The sequence below is a fragment of the Sprattus sprattus genome (genome assembly GCF_963457725.1).
Source record: "Sprattus sprattus genome assembly, chromosome: 4".
In the NCBI taxonomy this organism is placed as follows: Eukaryota; Metazoa; Chordata; class Actinopteri; order Clupeiformes; family Clupeidae; genus Sprattus; species Sprattus sprattus.
Window position 1 is genome coordinate 20,261,813 of NC_137923.1, and position 15,888 is coordinate 20,277,700.

Genomic DNA, 15,888 nt, shown 5'->3' on the forward strand with positions numbered 1-15,888 from the left:
CTATGGGAAAGTTTCTGCAACTGTACTATGACACACAAACTTATTCTACCAATATAGCCGTCCAGGATCTTCTTATAACTGTATTTAATTTTGCTAATTTTTAAAAAGGGGTAAATTATATCAAGTCTACAGTTCAAGAATCTTAGCCATAACATTTAATCCTAATAACAGTAATGGTGTAGAATACTTACCATCATATCCTTTTGTTTATGCACTGTATGGTTAAGCACTTAAACTATTTTATAATATTGTACTGTAATAGTCATCACACACAAAAACATGTAAGTAAAGATATTCATCAGTTTAATGAAACACCATTAATCACTTCAATAAAATGACACTAAACAATTAAACCATTTGTTCTTACCATTGATTTCAATTACATTTGTGTGATATACAGTACTTTAAATATGATATTAACAACAATGAAATACTCTGTTAGGGCACAGATTAAGAAAATAACTACAGGTCAGATAACAAGCATCTCTACATGTCAGAAGTTACTAAATCAAGTCTAATACTGAACTCTACCAGAATAAATCTAATTAGCAATGCTGGCTATGCAGGGTTACAGCCTGAAGATCTGGACAGAGGCAAACATATAACCATTGACAATATGTCTCTGTCTCTCTCTTTCTTTCCATTGATTATTTTCTCATTGTAAAATAAATCCATTTGTATTCATCATATACTGAAGGCAATAATAACATTGTTCAAACAGAGCTACTGTCCATACCAACGAGTGACTATACAAACCTTGATAATAATAATAATTACGATCAGCTGAAGGGCTGTAATTAGGAACGTCAGACAAAGTTAAAACACAGCAGTATGGGAGAAATCCCAAAAGTAGAGAGAAGGAATGGAATGAAACCCCATACAAACGTAGCAAAGCCAAGCTTTTCTAAAAACCTTCCTTTCATCCAGTGGTTGAGAAGAGAGCTATGAATGCAGTCATCAAGAGGTTGTGACAGCCATCAATCAAACTGTGGAGACGTTGGGCCGATGAACGCTTGTGTTGTGTCACACAAAAAACCAACTTACGCAAACTTGATGCAGTAAAAGCTACCAGCTACATAATGGCCACATGCTTTGCTTAAAGCTGCTAAAACAGTCACTGCCCTGACAGATAATCTGTGAATAAAAATCAGTTTTAATTCCATTTGGAAGAATCAACTGTGTAAGAATCAAAACAACCAATCAGAGCCAGGATGAGAGTCTGACGGGATGTCAATCACTGCTCGCACACAGAATATTTCACTCAGTTAGGAACCTTCCTAAGCAGAAAAGACTTTGAAGTAGTTGTATAAGTTTAGTGATGACAGCAATTCTCGTTTCCAACGGTCCCTCGTGAACTTGTGCTCTGGCACTAGTCAGGCAGTGTGCGTTCATGTGTTTTGGAGGGATCTGAAATAAGGAGCTGGGATTTTTTATATTTTTGTATCAATCTTATTCCTGTTGGTTTCTCCAGAATCGCCTACTCTAGCTTTCAGGACAGTTGCCTGTAATGGCCAATGCATGTTGGATCAATATCAATATCAATAAAGACATTTTATATTGCAAAATGAGTGTGCCTAACAGGACAAACAACCCCGTGCTCATCATATCTTTATAGCAAAACCTGTAACCTTTATTTTTTATGACCTAATTACTGATTACTGACAGCTGATTGCAGTGGAATCGACGAGAAAGAAAAAGTACAGGTGTTTACGAGCCAAAAGGCAGGATACAATCTACAAATACAAATCTTCAGTTAGATACACATTATGTTAGTTTTAGGTTACCTCTCAGCATTGGTAACACGTCCCACATGGTCCCACACAAACGTACTACTCATCCCATTATTTGATCTGTTTGCATCTGGTCACCCTAATTCAGCGATTGCTGAAGTATGACTTTAATTTAAGTATTTTGTCCTCTTTTTGTCTGGTCAAATCCAGTTGTGATGTGGGATGTTGTAGATGAGATTCTTATGAATATAATATTTCCAAATCAGCACAATTGACCTGCATTTTTCTGTTTTGAGTTTGTTTTTATATTTGTTTTGATGGACACTAAATATGTATCCCAATCACACTACCAGCAAATACAATGCTGAGGTAAAAGGCTGCCCCAACGTTTCTTGCTAATGAAAATTAGCATGTCAGAAGAGCTGAAGGCTGTCACAGCCAAAAAAATCTCATTCTTAAGCTGCAGTTGGTTCAAACTTGACTCGCCCTCCCCATGCGCAAATCTTGTCACATAGTATATCCTGAATGCATGGTAAGGGGCAAAGCAAATGAATATGACTATCAAAAAGCACAGGCTTTTCACCTGTGCCCAGAACTCTTGGTGATTTAGTGCAGTCTTGCCATGTTTTTTGTATATCATCCCTAGTATCCAAAGCTGGATAGCCAGGAAGACAAAAGTCACCAACAGCAGCACAGCACAAAGCAGGTAGTTTAAAATGGCTACACTTGGGGTCTTCAAGGCTTTTCCAAATGCAAAGCACAGGTTGCTGTCGGCTGTATTGTCGCTGCCATACCTTACCACAGTCACAGGTATCAGCCCCAGGATGACAACCCACACAGTCAGGCTGGCAATCAGAGCATGGAGTCTCCTGTAGAACTCCAGTCTATCCCTTTTCATGAAGAAGGTGATGAACCGCACGGCCAGGATGACGACGTAGAATATGAAAGCAATGTACATGTGGGCGTGGATCATCATGCTGATGAACTTGCAAAAGACGGGTCCTAGATTCCAATGGCCTGAGGCGTAGAAGAACATGCGAAAGGGAACAGTCAGCAGGAACAATATGTGCACGACGATCAAGTTGAGCACCGCCATGGTTGTGACAGATCGCACACTGGACTTCAAGATGTCAATCGTGAGTGCGATGCCACAGATGCCGACAACAAGGACCACAGTGTACATGGACAGCAAGGTGTACCTGTACTCATTTGGCAGAACTGTGGTGTTGGAAGCCCTGGCATAAGTGGAATTCATTGCACTGTCAAAGATGAAAAAATTAATGAATTAGAGTATGTATGTGAAAATGGTTCTTTTTTAGAATGTACCCATTTAAATAGGGTCATGAGGCCCAATTACTGAAAATCTAGAACCTATTTCCGATTCTTCTGAGAGTGTAATCATTTCTATTTGACGTGCGTTTTGGTCCTACATTAAAGAAAGCATGACAGATGCTTATGCATTGCTGTTGCCCATCCCAAACTGAGATTTGGATGTGATCAGGGTGTTAAGACTTATATTCCTGGCAGAACTCTGGCCTCGCATGTGGGTGTTCAGTGAATATATGTCAGTAGGTTTGTAATGACCTATTCAGAATACTCTATATATAGTATGGGGGAGCTGCCATTTCATGCACCAATTCATGTCGAAACCGTTATTCTTGTGCAAAACTTGACTTGTCATTTAGGTCAGCGGTTTTTCATTTTTGCCAGTCAGTGTTGTTAGTTCCTCTAGAGGTAGACACTAACTGTCACTTGTTACCTTGTGCAATTCAATGGTCTGTTGAAACCCACATTAGTGAATCTACACCTATGCCTCCATATCTCTAACACTGAAATGAAAAGAAGTGCACTATTTGTGGATTGCACTACATAATTATGAAGATGCAGAGACACTGTTACTGATAGAAGTTGACAAGTACTTCATGCTATAGATTGATGCAGCAAACACAATGCAACACTGCTGTCTGTTCTGTGTCTGTTTATTGTTCAAAATATCTATTTAAACCAAAAATATATATAGGCTATGATTTGTGCTAAAAATGACCCATGTTCTCACACAGTTTTCTGATCACAAAATATTAAAATAAACAGCGGTACGATGCCAAGACAAATGAAAGCTGTTATTGTTTAACAAGGTTATTCCACCAAATATTGATTTCTGAACTCTTCCTAAGTTAAAACAGTAGTTTGTGTTGTTTAAAAATTAATATGAACGTTTTTCTTTGCATTATTTGAGAACTAAAAACACTGCATCTTTTTCCTTATTTGGACCAGTTGTCATTTTTCTGCAAATAAATGCTCTAAAATAAAAGGCATTTTTTTTTGTTGATAGAAATGTTGTTAGTAGTTTATAGAATAAAACTAAAATTTTCATTTTACTCAAACACATACCAATAAATAGTAAAACCAGAGAAACTGATCATTTTGAAGTGGTCTCATAATTTTTTAATGTAATGTATTCCAAATAATGTCCTCCTGCAGTGTATTATGTCATTATGAATCCAGGTGCAGAGCACTTTCATGCTGTGCCCCTGTGACCATTTCTGGAGAATCATATAAGAAGGAAAATCTTTAAATAGCCTGTATTGCATTATTGTAAGAATCATGATCCCGTTTCAAAGAAAACAAAACCTTTCTTGCATCTTATTACGGGTAGCCTAATAGTTTACATGTGCCATGGTAAATAACACGAATAGAGATATAGAAAGCATGATTGAAATACGAATGACAGAAACTGTGTTTGTCTCACCATATGGCAGCCATCCTACCAACCAATGAAACAAAACTCTAAAAAGTAAATATTCACTATGACACGTGTAGACGGATGCGCTCTCTGTCTCCGTCTCTGTTTTGCACCATACGATTAATACAATAATCAACTCACCTTTTGTTTAAACTGCGTTGAGATATTAATGGTTGCAATGATATGATGACTTCCTTGTACAGCTTGTATTGTGTGAGCGTGGGTATGATAAACGAGCCTAAAGTAGGCTGACGTTTAGGTATAGTGTTGCAACTTCATTATTGCTTCATGGTCCATGCATGATGACGGTCAGGTTGGAAGTCTCTCCCATGTCCTCCTCTACTTGACAAAGATGACTGTTTACTCATTTGGCATGTATCCTTTGCATGAACATTATGCCTAACAGGCAGAGATGGGCAGTATTTCAATTACTTGTATTTGAAATACTAGTTATTTTACTTTTGAGTGTTTTGTAATATGTATTTGATAGGAAAAATAAAAATATCGAATGTAATTTGTAACAAAATACTTTACAGTGGAGTAATTTTGTAATTGAAATACTCAAAATACTTTCTCCAGTGTTTAGGCAGAAGGAGATTTTTTTCTGTCTGATTCTACCACTAGATCATCTGCCTCTGAATGTCATTGTAGAATCAGGCTACAGTCAGGCAAAAGTGTTGCTTGAAATGGCCCCGCCCTTTTTTGGGGCGAAATGGAAATCGCCCCAGATCTCTCTCATTGACTCTCATGTTAAACCCATTTTTTTCACAAAACAGGGCTGTGTTTCGAAAACTTAGATAGCTGTCTTGATCCTTGTCAATTTATCTTCATTAGTACGCCAACTAAAAGGAGGTTCTTTCAAAGAGCGAATCAAGTGGTTACACTGAACATTAGCCATCTGGACAGAATGTGACTTGATCAAAGCTGTATGACGTCCTTAAACACAATTACGTATGATGAAAGCATGGTGGGGCGAGCCCTCCCGGAACCCATAGAGACTGCATTGAGAGCCCTGTTTTGTGAAAACACAAGAGTCACACAGCTGCTGCCAGCAAAAATATATACGTAATCAATCAAGTTGTTGTCTTGTGATAGTTTTTGCTTAGTTACACTGACATTCTGTGACTCTTCTTCCTTTTTGTGGGTTTCACCAGAGCTTTGTGTACCGTTTATGTCAATCTAAATAGTCTGAATAATTCAATTCAATTCAATTTTATTTGTATAGCGCCATAACAATACAATTGCCTCTAGGCGCTTAACAGAGCCCAGAGCCTAAACCCCCTTAGTGCATGCACAACGGCAACAGGGGCAAGGAAAAACTCCCTGTTTGGCAGGAAGAAACCTTAAGCAAAAAGGGTCAATATGTGTTGTTTTTACCTTAATACTGTGGGACAATCATCCAATCCACCAAACAACACAAAACAAGAGTGAATCCCAACAGAAGAATATTGCAGGGGATTTTGGCAAAAAAAATGTGGGCCGCTACCCACACGGTTAGCTGTGTTGCTCATTCCACGAATGCACGATCCTTACAAGTTGTACCTCGTTGTAAAGGTGACTAATCAGGCTTTCCAACGATATACAATACAATACCAATTGGTATTATTAAAGGGGAGGGATAATCGACTGAAGAAAAGTTTCTGAACTTTATTTAAGGAGTTTTTTATTATATATATTATATATTATACCAGCTATGGTTACTCTTTGAGTTCTCTCCCATAATTGAACAAAGGCTTTACACTGTTTGTAATAATAATAATTATACAGAATGTTCACTAGCATCAATATTCAGTATTGATTTTTATTTTTATTTAAGGAAGAATCTTATCATACACTAACACATCTCTGAAAGAAAACTCACTTGGAAATACAAGCAACCAGAACAATCTATGAGGCTTTAAAAACAGTCATATTATTGCAGAAGTATTTGAATACACATAGTGGAGCAAGTTGTGGACTAGGGCCCAACTGATTATCTAGGATTAGCCTACTGCATTCTGCGTCTAATCCAAACCACGGCACAGTAAACCCAGCGACAGCACTGAAAAAAGCAGAGAACTTTCATAGGACTTCATTATGGATGATGCCAAAACAGCACACAGACCATTTACTGTTATGTTTTATGCACATCTGATGTAAACTATGCTGTAACTTTGGAAGTCGCTTCTGGACATGGCTAACATATACGCGTTAAGGTAAGACTTTACTCTTAATGCTTAAGCCTGTTTATTAGCGACACATAGTAACAGGGTTTGGTATGTGTAATGTACAGGAAACAATGCTTCTCACACATGAAGGAAGGAGGTATAATACCTGGAAGTACTAATATTTCTGAAGGAAATAGGTGCAAAAATATTTAAAAAAATATATTTCACCTCCACCACTAGTCTTTTACAATAAGGCACATCCTTAGGGTACTTAACTTCTGTCTGGCTTCAGTAATTTGCTCTATAGATTAGGCCTGTAGCATCCAAGTATAATATATTTTGCTTACTTACAAACGTAACAGTATGGTTCATCATGAATATTAAACTGTGTCAAAATGTCAGCAGTGGCGCTACTTACTCAGTGGAATTTGACCTTTTAGGAAGGGGCAAAAGCACACCGCTGTAAAGGAAATGAGTACGCAAAAGTAAAACATCATACAAAAGGAAAACATCACTGTGACAGGAATACAGCACATTAATCGTTTTATTTCAAATAGGTTGTTTTTGTAATCGTTGGAAGCCATGATCATATTCGTAATTAGATGAATTCCACAGCCCTAAAATATGGTTCAATTTCTCTCAAAACTTTCTATCACAGAGCATTTTTTTGTGGCCAGTGGTCTTCCTCAGCAAGACTTGATGGTAAAACAGTGATCATCACAGGTGCCAACACAGGAATTGGCAAAGAAACAACCAGAGACCTCGCAAAAAGAGGTACTTTTTTCTATTAATTCACAAAAAATTGTTCTAGAACATTCACTCATAGACAAATACACTCTGAGTGAAAGGTGTCTGTCCCAATGTTAATAGTAAGGCCACAGATAATCAAAGTTTTCTGTATGCTCATCATTGATTTGTTTGATTATTCGCTGTCCTTTGTAATGTAACAACTACGTATATGGTGTCTGCTTTCCTGTGATGTTGGCTCTATAGGTGCAAGGATTATCATGGCTTGTAGAGATGTTGCAAAGGCTGAGACCACCCTGAAAGAGATCACAGAGGAATCAGGAAACCAAAATGTTGTGATCAGAAAACTAGATCTGTCTGACACCAAGTCCATCAAAGAATTTGCAGAGGGAATCAACAGAGGTAAGCTTACACTTGGGAGTGGGTGTTATGTTGAATATATGAATTCTATGGACACAAAAATTGAACCATAGCACATCTAAAATATAAAACAAATACACCATGACAATATCTATTGTTTATCAATACTGTATATTTCTACATTGCATGTCAGACGAGAGGCAAGTGAATATTCTCATCAACAATGCTGGAATCATGATGTGCCCCTATTCAAAGACAGCAGATGGCTTTGAGATGCAATTTGGTGTAAACCATTTGGGTGAGAAATCAGAATATTCATACATACTTAATTATTTAAAACGTATTCAATATTTAAATGTGAGCCTGGTCATGAGGGTGGATAAATGGGGAATTAAACAGAAAGATGGCTGACAACTGGTGTGTTTCAGGTCATTTCTTGCTGACCTTCCTGTTGCTGGACTTAATGAAAAGGTCTGCTCCGTCAAGGATCATCAATGTCTCCTCTATGGCACACAGTTGGGGGTCCATCCAGCTGGATGACATTAACAGTGAAAGGGAATACCACAGCAGACGAGCATACGGGCAGAGCAAACTGGCAAACATACTCAGCACCCGCTCCCTGGCAAAGAGGCTCAAGGGTTTGTGTTATGCAGATTTCTCCATTTTTTACGTATTTAAAATACTAAACAGGGGCACAAAACACATTAATAAACCATTATTTAGCAATAACTTTGTGTATATGGATGTGTAGAGAGGTGCGTACACTAGTGAAGGCCAGAGACGCAGCCTTCAGATCAGGTGATGCACTAGTACAGCAAAGGCAGCACTGAGGTGAGGCATAAAATCTGCGAAAGCCAAACACGGGCAACTTGCTGAGCAACTTTTCCACTCTCACACCAATCTGAGACAAATATGGGAGGGAATAGGAGCAATCTCAGACTACAAAGGGTCTGCGTCATCCCCCCCGACCAGCTGTGCCACCCTTCCTTTGACCAACACCAGTTTGCCTACAAAGCGAACAGATTTACAGAGGATGTAGCCCTGCTGCTTCACACTGCACTGGAGCACCTGGAGCTAAAGAACACATACTGTACATCCGCATTCTCTTTAAAGACTACAGTTCCGCTTTCAACACAATCCATCCAGGCAAAGTCATCTCCAAACTGCAGGACTTCAGGACTTACACCTCAATGCTACACTGTGTAACTTCCTGACCAATCGCACACAGAGAGTACAACTGGGGAAGCACCACTATTCAAATCTGACCATCCGCCTTGGCGCCCCACAAGGTTGTGTGCTCAGCCCACTATTATACACTCGCTACATGATTGTACTCCCTTCTGCCAATCCAACGACATCTTCAAATTTGCAGATGACAGTGCTTGGCCTCATCTCTAACAACGATGAGGCTGCCTACAGGCAAGAAGTGGGAAAGCTGGCAGTCTGGTGTTCTAAGCACGTTAGTCTGAACATAAAGACAACGAAAGAGATAATCATTGACCTCCATAAGTGAAAGTAACTCTATGGCAGAGGTGGTGTAGACACACACACTCTGAAATCCACCTCTGCATTTGCTATGTGTATATTTGAAACAAGTATTGACTTCCTCATTTGAATACGACTGTTCTCCTTTATGTGAAGCTTTCTTTGCTTCTGTGTCTGCAAAAGCTTTCCCTTTTATCCTTATAACTTGTGTGTGCTTGGCATTTTATTATAGCCACTTATTTTGGTAATTGCAATGCTGCTATAAATGCTAACAATACATATTTGTGTGCTTTCTTTCACCTCCAAGAGCTTTTATCCTCATGCCATAAAGGTCGTTTTATGGTCAGTTTTTAACCGTAAGCACGTAAGATACACAAGGGACCTGTTTTGGTTTACAGTTCCTTAAGGTTCCCTTAGGTTCTTAGGATTGTGCGTGTTGCAAATCAACGCCAGAACTGTAGGTTTTATTTTGAGTGAATTAAGCGTATTTATTGCAGCAGGACAAAGGAAAAAAACTTAAAGGAGCATGAAAGTGTAGTGGGCAAAAGGCTTGACTTTATGAATACATGTGATTCACAAAATACAAAGGTTGGCAATTCAGTACCAGTGGCGAAAAAGACAGATTACATGATGCAAAAGTTAGTTTATTGACACATCTTTTAATGACGGCCAGAGCACTTTAAAACAATGTGTTTTTGAGTTACATTATTCAAAGGTGAAAGGTAAACGGCGAGAGAATCGCCAGGTGTACCTTCTCATCATGAGTGTATGTTGTCAGTGCTTGTAATACAATGGTGCTAGCCGCAAGTTAACTCCACGTTAATGTTTTGTATATGAGCAGACCGGGCTCATTCTATCAAACTCGCGCTTGCCTCACGGGTGCAATTGATTGATTCACGTCAATATGAATGGATGACATGACTAACAAGTGGTGGAAAATTCTGGAAAGTTCTCTCCAAACAATTGCGGGTGATGTCTCCTGTGAGAATGGGATATTCTCTACATGAATTTGCGGTCATTTGAGTGTCCTTATAAGTGTTTAAAGAGGGTTTGTTAAGGAGTTCATGTCTTCGGACCTCTTCTGTTATGTTTGTTCATAATCCACAAGAAGAGGCTTGTGAGACGGCCTGCAGGCTATTCATGATTAAAAAAGAATCTTGGTCTAAAAAAGACTGTAGTATGCTTTTAAAAGCAGAAATGTGAGACTCATGAAAGGCTGTGGTTAGCAGGTCAATCAATGTGTGGGGCTGGCGTGGTTTTGTCAGATAGTCAGACATTTTGGGGGACGCGCTAAAGCAGGTAAGGGGGTTATGTAACTGCGCAAGGGGCTCTTGTGTATCTTACGTGCTTACGTTCTGCGTTAAAAAACAACCATAAATTCCACTTACTATTCATCAGCTCACCCAATGCCACCCCACCTCCCATCTGGCCTCCATTGACTGAACTCTAACACTACCATGCAACTTTTGATGCACCTCAATGAATATATATTGCTTTTTTATTTACTAAGGGTTATTTATGTATCTATTTATGAATTGTTATTTATTATAATTTAGCAGTGGCAGTTAATGTGCACAGCAACTTAAGTTTTTTAGCTGTCTGATGCTGCCTCATCTGTCTCGTTGTTTTTGTGACAATGACAATAAAGTACTTTGAACTTTGTGCCCTTACCCTTTTCAGATACAGGAGTAAATGTGTATGTCATCCACCCCGGAGTGGTGCGCACAGAGCTGAAGAGACACATGAACATCCCCCTGCTGGTGATGTGGAAGATTGTCAGGCCTTTCACCAAGACCAAGGTGCAGGGAGCTCAGACATCCATCTACTGTGCTGTGGAACCAGAGCTGGACACAGAAAGTGGTGGATATTACAGGTGAGCAGCACACAGCACATTCACAATACATACATATATATATATATATATATATATATATATATAAAGTCTTCTGTCATTTCATTTACTTGGATGATGCATTTGGAAAACTCATACTTTACCCCTTAAACTCCCACAGCAACTGTGGCCCTGCAGGCTGTTCCAGGGCAGCAAGAGACGATGACATGGCAGAGAAACTGTGGGAACTCAGCTGCCAGATGTTGGGAATTATATGGGAATAGCGCACTGATTTTATGGAAAGCATGCCTACAGTATAGCATTTCAATTATGTGTGAAATCAACTTGTTATGAGAGGGGCAATTAATATGCTGTGATCCTACCACCTCCACAACTACTGACATATTTGTGGCGCAGGCAAACTTTAGGTGTACCACCCTCACTCTGTGTTTCTGTTTTAAGGACAAGTATGAGGATATGGGGGATGAGGATAATCATAAAGATGGCAACAGTCATGTAGTGATGTAGACAAGGAGAAATATGTCCTTAGTGACACCATGGATGCATTAATAACACACAGACACCCTACATAATTCACCCACCTAGATTTCTACTGCTGATTATGCTGTTGCTTCCATTCATTTGTGCCAATTTCAGTGTTGTCTTGTGCATTTTTGCTGATTTTGTTGTTTTCTGTAGTGTTATTAAATTAAATTCTAAATTATATCTAGTACAACTCTTTCTCTAAACAGTAATGTTTTAACTGATGCTCCATCCACCCAGTATCCAAACCTCTTACTCTGAAGCACTCAAGAATGGTGCATTCTGCCATCTCCTTGGACCCTCCACTTAACTTTACAGTAGGCTAATGGGTTTACAGAACTGCACGCTGTAATGAGGCCCACATGCCAATACAGTTCTGCCACGTTTTGGCTCACCTGGTAGCAGGAGCTCTCTTGCATCAAAAAGGCAGTTGTTTGAAGGAGTTCTCGCTCTTTTGATGCCACTCTACTCTTCAAACATAATTAGATCACTTGCTTTTTACTTCAGGTTTCTCCCGTGTTTGAAATCTAATCAAATGGCCTGTCAAGCTTGCTTTCATGGTTGCTTATTGTTAATCAGCAACCGTCAAGAGTGAGAAATTTGAAAAAAGGACTGTGGACTTTGACCGGACTGGGTCACTAGATGGCGATACTGATCGTAGAAGGAGATGATAGTATGAACCGAATAACATAAATGAAGAATGACTACTATGTGCGCATGTGTGAGTTCAAAACGTCATCGTCGTTCCTAAACGTACGTGGCTTTATTTTCATCAAGTGAGCGACTGGGTTTTTTCCTGTCTCATTCGTTCTCTGATACCCTACACCTAAGGTAAGTTTGCAAAATAACACGTTAAAGTTTATTTGTTATACTTTTTTTTTCACAAGGATGTATGACTGCCTAGTAATGTCAAATTTCGACGTTTATTTTTTCTACTTTTTTTCCGTAAGGGTGTGTGACTGGCTAGCATTGTCAAATCTCGACATAGGCTTCCATTTGGTCATCTCATTCGCCTTGCTAATAGCGGCTATCCGACAGTTTGTTCTTTGGTCCCCTCTCTTATGTTTACGGTGTCGATTGACTAATATAAATTAGTTTGAAGTTGTTCGAGCAACTGCGCTTACAGTGCGTGTTCAACAGAAGCACGACAATTCGTTCGGGCTCTCCTGCCATCAACGCTGCCAAAGATTCGTGGACATTCAGAGGTATTGAACTAGGTGGCAACATCTGTTCAGGATGCCTGGTCTTACTACCTTTATTTTAAGGGGCCGCAAAGCACGCTAACGAACATGTAGACCGGTATCGTTGTGCCTTATAAAATGTTATATTATCAGGAAAACCGCTATGGCATTCTATATGGCTCTCCTCCATTTTGCTTGGAACTAATGCATGATGGGAGCCAGAGTTCGTACAGTTGTGTTCTCTACAGTTCTCTCAAGCGGAGGACTTCTTAATTCCGATTGGTTGTTGCCGAACTGCGTCATAGTACATTACCATAATGTTGCCTTACGCCGCCAACAGTCATGCCACTGTTCGCTGCCGAGAGACGCAGTGTTTATCTCCAAATGCCAGGAAGGTGTCTTGTCTTGTCTAGCCTCTGAAGGACCCAACTTGGAAAAACTGAGATGGACTCGTCCTAACCAAGGAATAATCCTTGCACGCGGTTGGAATAATCTGCACTTTTATAATACACCTAATACCATACCTGAAAGACATACACAAATAATAGTCAAGAAATACAGTAGCAATTTTAAGAAGTTGTAATCTTAAACTCCAACCCGGTCTTTCCATTATTTGTGTATAGTATTATAAAAGTGAAACGGTGGAGAGATTATTCCAATGGCGTGAGTAACAGCATTTGCGCGAATAACTGCAAATCAAGTGAATTGAAGTCAATGGACACCGTAACCACATGAAGAACAGGGACCAAATGTCAGATTGAATTTAGTGATGGATTGATCTAATGTATGAACTGTTAAAATAATTAGCCTAGTTATATTGTACTAATGCTTTCCTTATTTCTATGTATTGTAGCCTGCTCCAATGGATCAAGTGTTGCAATTTGTGGAGCCGGGTAGGCAGTTTTGCAAAGACTCCTTAAGGCTTGTGAAGAGATGCACAAAACCTGACAGAAAAGGTAATTTAAATTACTAAATAACTTACTAGAATTCTTGCCTATATGTTTATGACATATAATTTGCCAATTTACATCATTTCAGTTTTCCCTTATTTAGGCTAATATATAACCAAGACAATTGATTTTAGGCCAACAAATCCCTTTAATTGTTGCTTAGTTTAATGGGGTGTATATGAAAGAGGGCATAATTATGTGTTAACGCACTGTTATCATATGCTGTGTAAAAATGTACAGATATGAATTTTAAAAACATCTGGGTAATAATCACAGAATAAATCTGCAAATGCAATTCCATGAAAATAAAGACTGTTCTGAACATGTGGTTGTATTTCACACAACTGAATGTATGGTTTCTTGCTGTCACTTAATCATGACTTTTTTTTAGTGAACTGGACCTTGACCTTTTCACAATTATGTTAAATTATCCAATTACAGAATTCCAGAAGATCGCCATAGCAACAGCAATTGGTTTTGCCATCATGGGTTTTATTGGATTTTTCGTCAAACTCATCCACATCCCCATTAATAACATTATTGTGTAAGTAGGCTGTCCTTTTCCTTTTTTGACAAAGATAGTCATAATCTGTGGTAAAAGTATAGGATCTGTGTGAAACAAATGACCTTATTCTTAAAATTCTTTGTTACAGAGGTGGCTGACCAGAATCCCTTCTAAACTGACCAGATTCATGACTGGACAATGAATCGTGACGGGGATGATGTGTTCTGATGTATGTCTTAATTTAAACATGCCAGGAACATTTGTATTTTATAAATAAAACTGTTTAATTCGTTGCACATGCTGGTCTTGTCTTTTCTATCACCTGTGATGGAGATTATTTCCAAACACTCTTAATGACTTAAGGATAATTCTTGTGTGAATCATGTCCTTATGAAAGCAGGATAATGGCTTTTTGGTGTGTGTGTGTGTGTGTATGTGTGTAACTAAGATTGCCTGCATACAAACAAGAGCATGTTTAGACCAGAGGTGATAAGGGAACTGTGCTTCTTCCGACCTTGTGCAAAACTGCCATCCTTGCAAGACAGGGAGCCTTGGACGAGAGAAATCCACCACGTGGTTGTCCCTGCTGAAAGCTAAACTTCTGACTATATAAACCTTGTGCAATGGGTTTATCATTGCTTCACTTTCAGCCTTGTGCTGGGAGGGTAGCCCGATTGCAATTGTTGTTGTTTGTCTAATAAATGTACTTACATGCAGCTCCGGAGTCCTGAGGTAACTAGGGTGAAGTTTCACCGATCAACCTGCTTGAAGACTTCTTTTAAAAGTAGCCTACTTCCCTGCATAGTCTACAGTATAGCTTCACCTTCAATGGGTTTGGCAGCCTGTACAGACAAACCTGTCTTCAAAATGAGCACTTTTCAGGGTTCATGTTGATCTGTTTCTGCAGAACTGTTTTGTAAGATTTTGAAGTTGATTCTAAGAGTAGGCTTCAGTTAGGAAATTATTGTCATTTGAGAGCCCCTTTAACAAATGAGCAATGTCAGCTATGCTTCTTGTTTTGCTTTCTAAATCTGGGGCCGTATTCACAAAGCCTTTTATCTTACCACTAGGAGTGCTCCTAACTCGCGCTAAAACCTTTTACGTAGGAGTAATTTCTTAAAAGTGATTCACAACGGCTCTGAGACCTACTCATACTAAGGATAATACCAAGTCCTAAGCTTAAGATAAAAACTCCGTTGCTATGGATGACGTCGATTCTCATGCACGAGTTTAGAAGGGGTGAGGACGGTGATTGGTTGTTGACAGGCTCTCTCATTAAAAACTCATTTGTGACGTCCCTCTAACAATCCCACTATATCAACTGAAAATAAGAGAATAACCTAGGCTTCAAATTAAGTCATATTAAATAGTTATGGACAGTGCAGTTAGCAGAATGCACACGCATGATGACAAGTTTGTGCATCCAACGGGAATGACACTTTGCACGATAAGATAAATAGAAAGCGATCAATATATAATATGGCAATTGCATGTAATCAAGGCAGTAATAATTAAAGCACCCAGCAAACTGTTAGGCTATTATATTTCCAGCCCTTGACCACTTCAAATATCAGCACATACGGCCCTTCAAGCCCTCCAATCTTAATTGATCAAAGCGAAACGAAAGTGAACCGTAGCCTAGGCGAAAGCCTACTGGTCCCAGGAC

The 15,888-nt window shown here is 39.1% G+C and overlaps 3 protein-coding genes across 3 annotated transcripts; 2 read left to right on the forward strand and 1 right to left on the reverse strand.

Moving 5' to 3' along the window:
• Positions 1 to 2,076: 2,076 nt before the first annotated feature.
• Positions 2,077 to 5,466, reverse strand: LOC308363416 (putative G-protein coupled receptor 141; the record flags this gene model as incomplete). The annotated part of the gene is made up of 3 exons (XM_080836227.1): positions 2,077 to 2,989; positions 4,480 to 4,517; positions 5,425 to 5,466. The coding sequence occupies 3 exons, from the start codon at positions 5,464 to 5,466 to the stop codon at positions 2,077 to 2,079; spliced, it is 993 nt and encodes a 330-aa protein (XP_080692353.1).
• Positions 5,467 to 6,645: 1,179 nt separating this feature from the next.
• On the forward strand, positions 6,646 to 11,327 carry LOC308363983 (retinol dehydrogenase 12; the record flags this gene model as incomplete). Its single annotated transcript, XM_080836913.1, has 7 exons — positions 6,646 to 6,668; positions 7,279 to 7,394; positions 7,614 to 7,769; positions 7,921 to 8,025; positions 8,156 to 8,365; positions 10,893 to 11,085; positions 11,225 to 11,327. 7 exons carry the CDS (start codon positions 6,646 to 6,648, stop codon positions 11,325 to 11,327), a joined length of 906 nt encoding a protein of 301 aa, XP_080693039.1.
• A 992-nt stretch (positions 11,328 to 12,319) lies between these two features.
• Positions 12,320 to 14,265, forward strand: LOC308363696 (protein transport protein Sec61 subunit gamma-like; the record flags this gene model as incomplete). Its single annotated transcript, XM_080836524.1, has 3 exons — positions 12,320 to 12,417; positions 13,621 to 13,723; positions 14,159 to 14,265. Exons 2-3 carry the CDS (start codon positions 13,630 to 13,632, stop codon positions 14,263 to 14,265), a joined length of 201 nt encoding a protein of 66 aa, XP_080692650.1. The 5' UTR covers positions 12,320 to 12,417; positions 13,621 to 13,629.
• Positions 14,266 to 15,888: the final 1,623 nt, after the last annotated feature.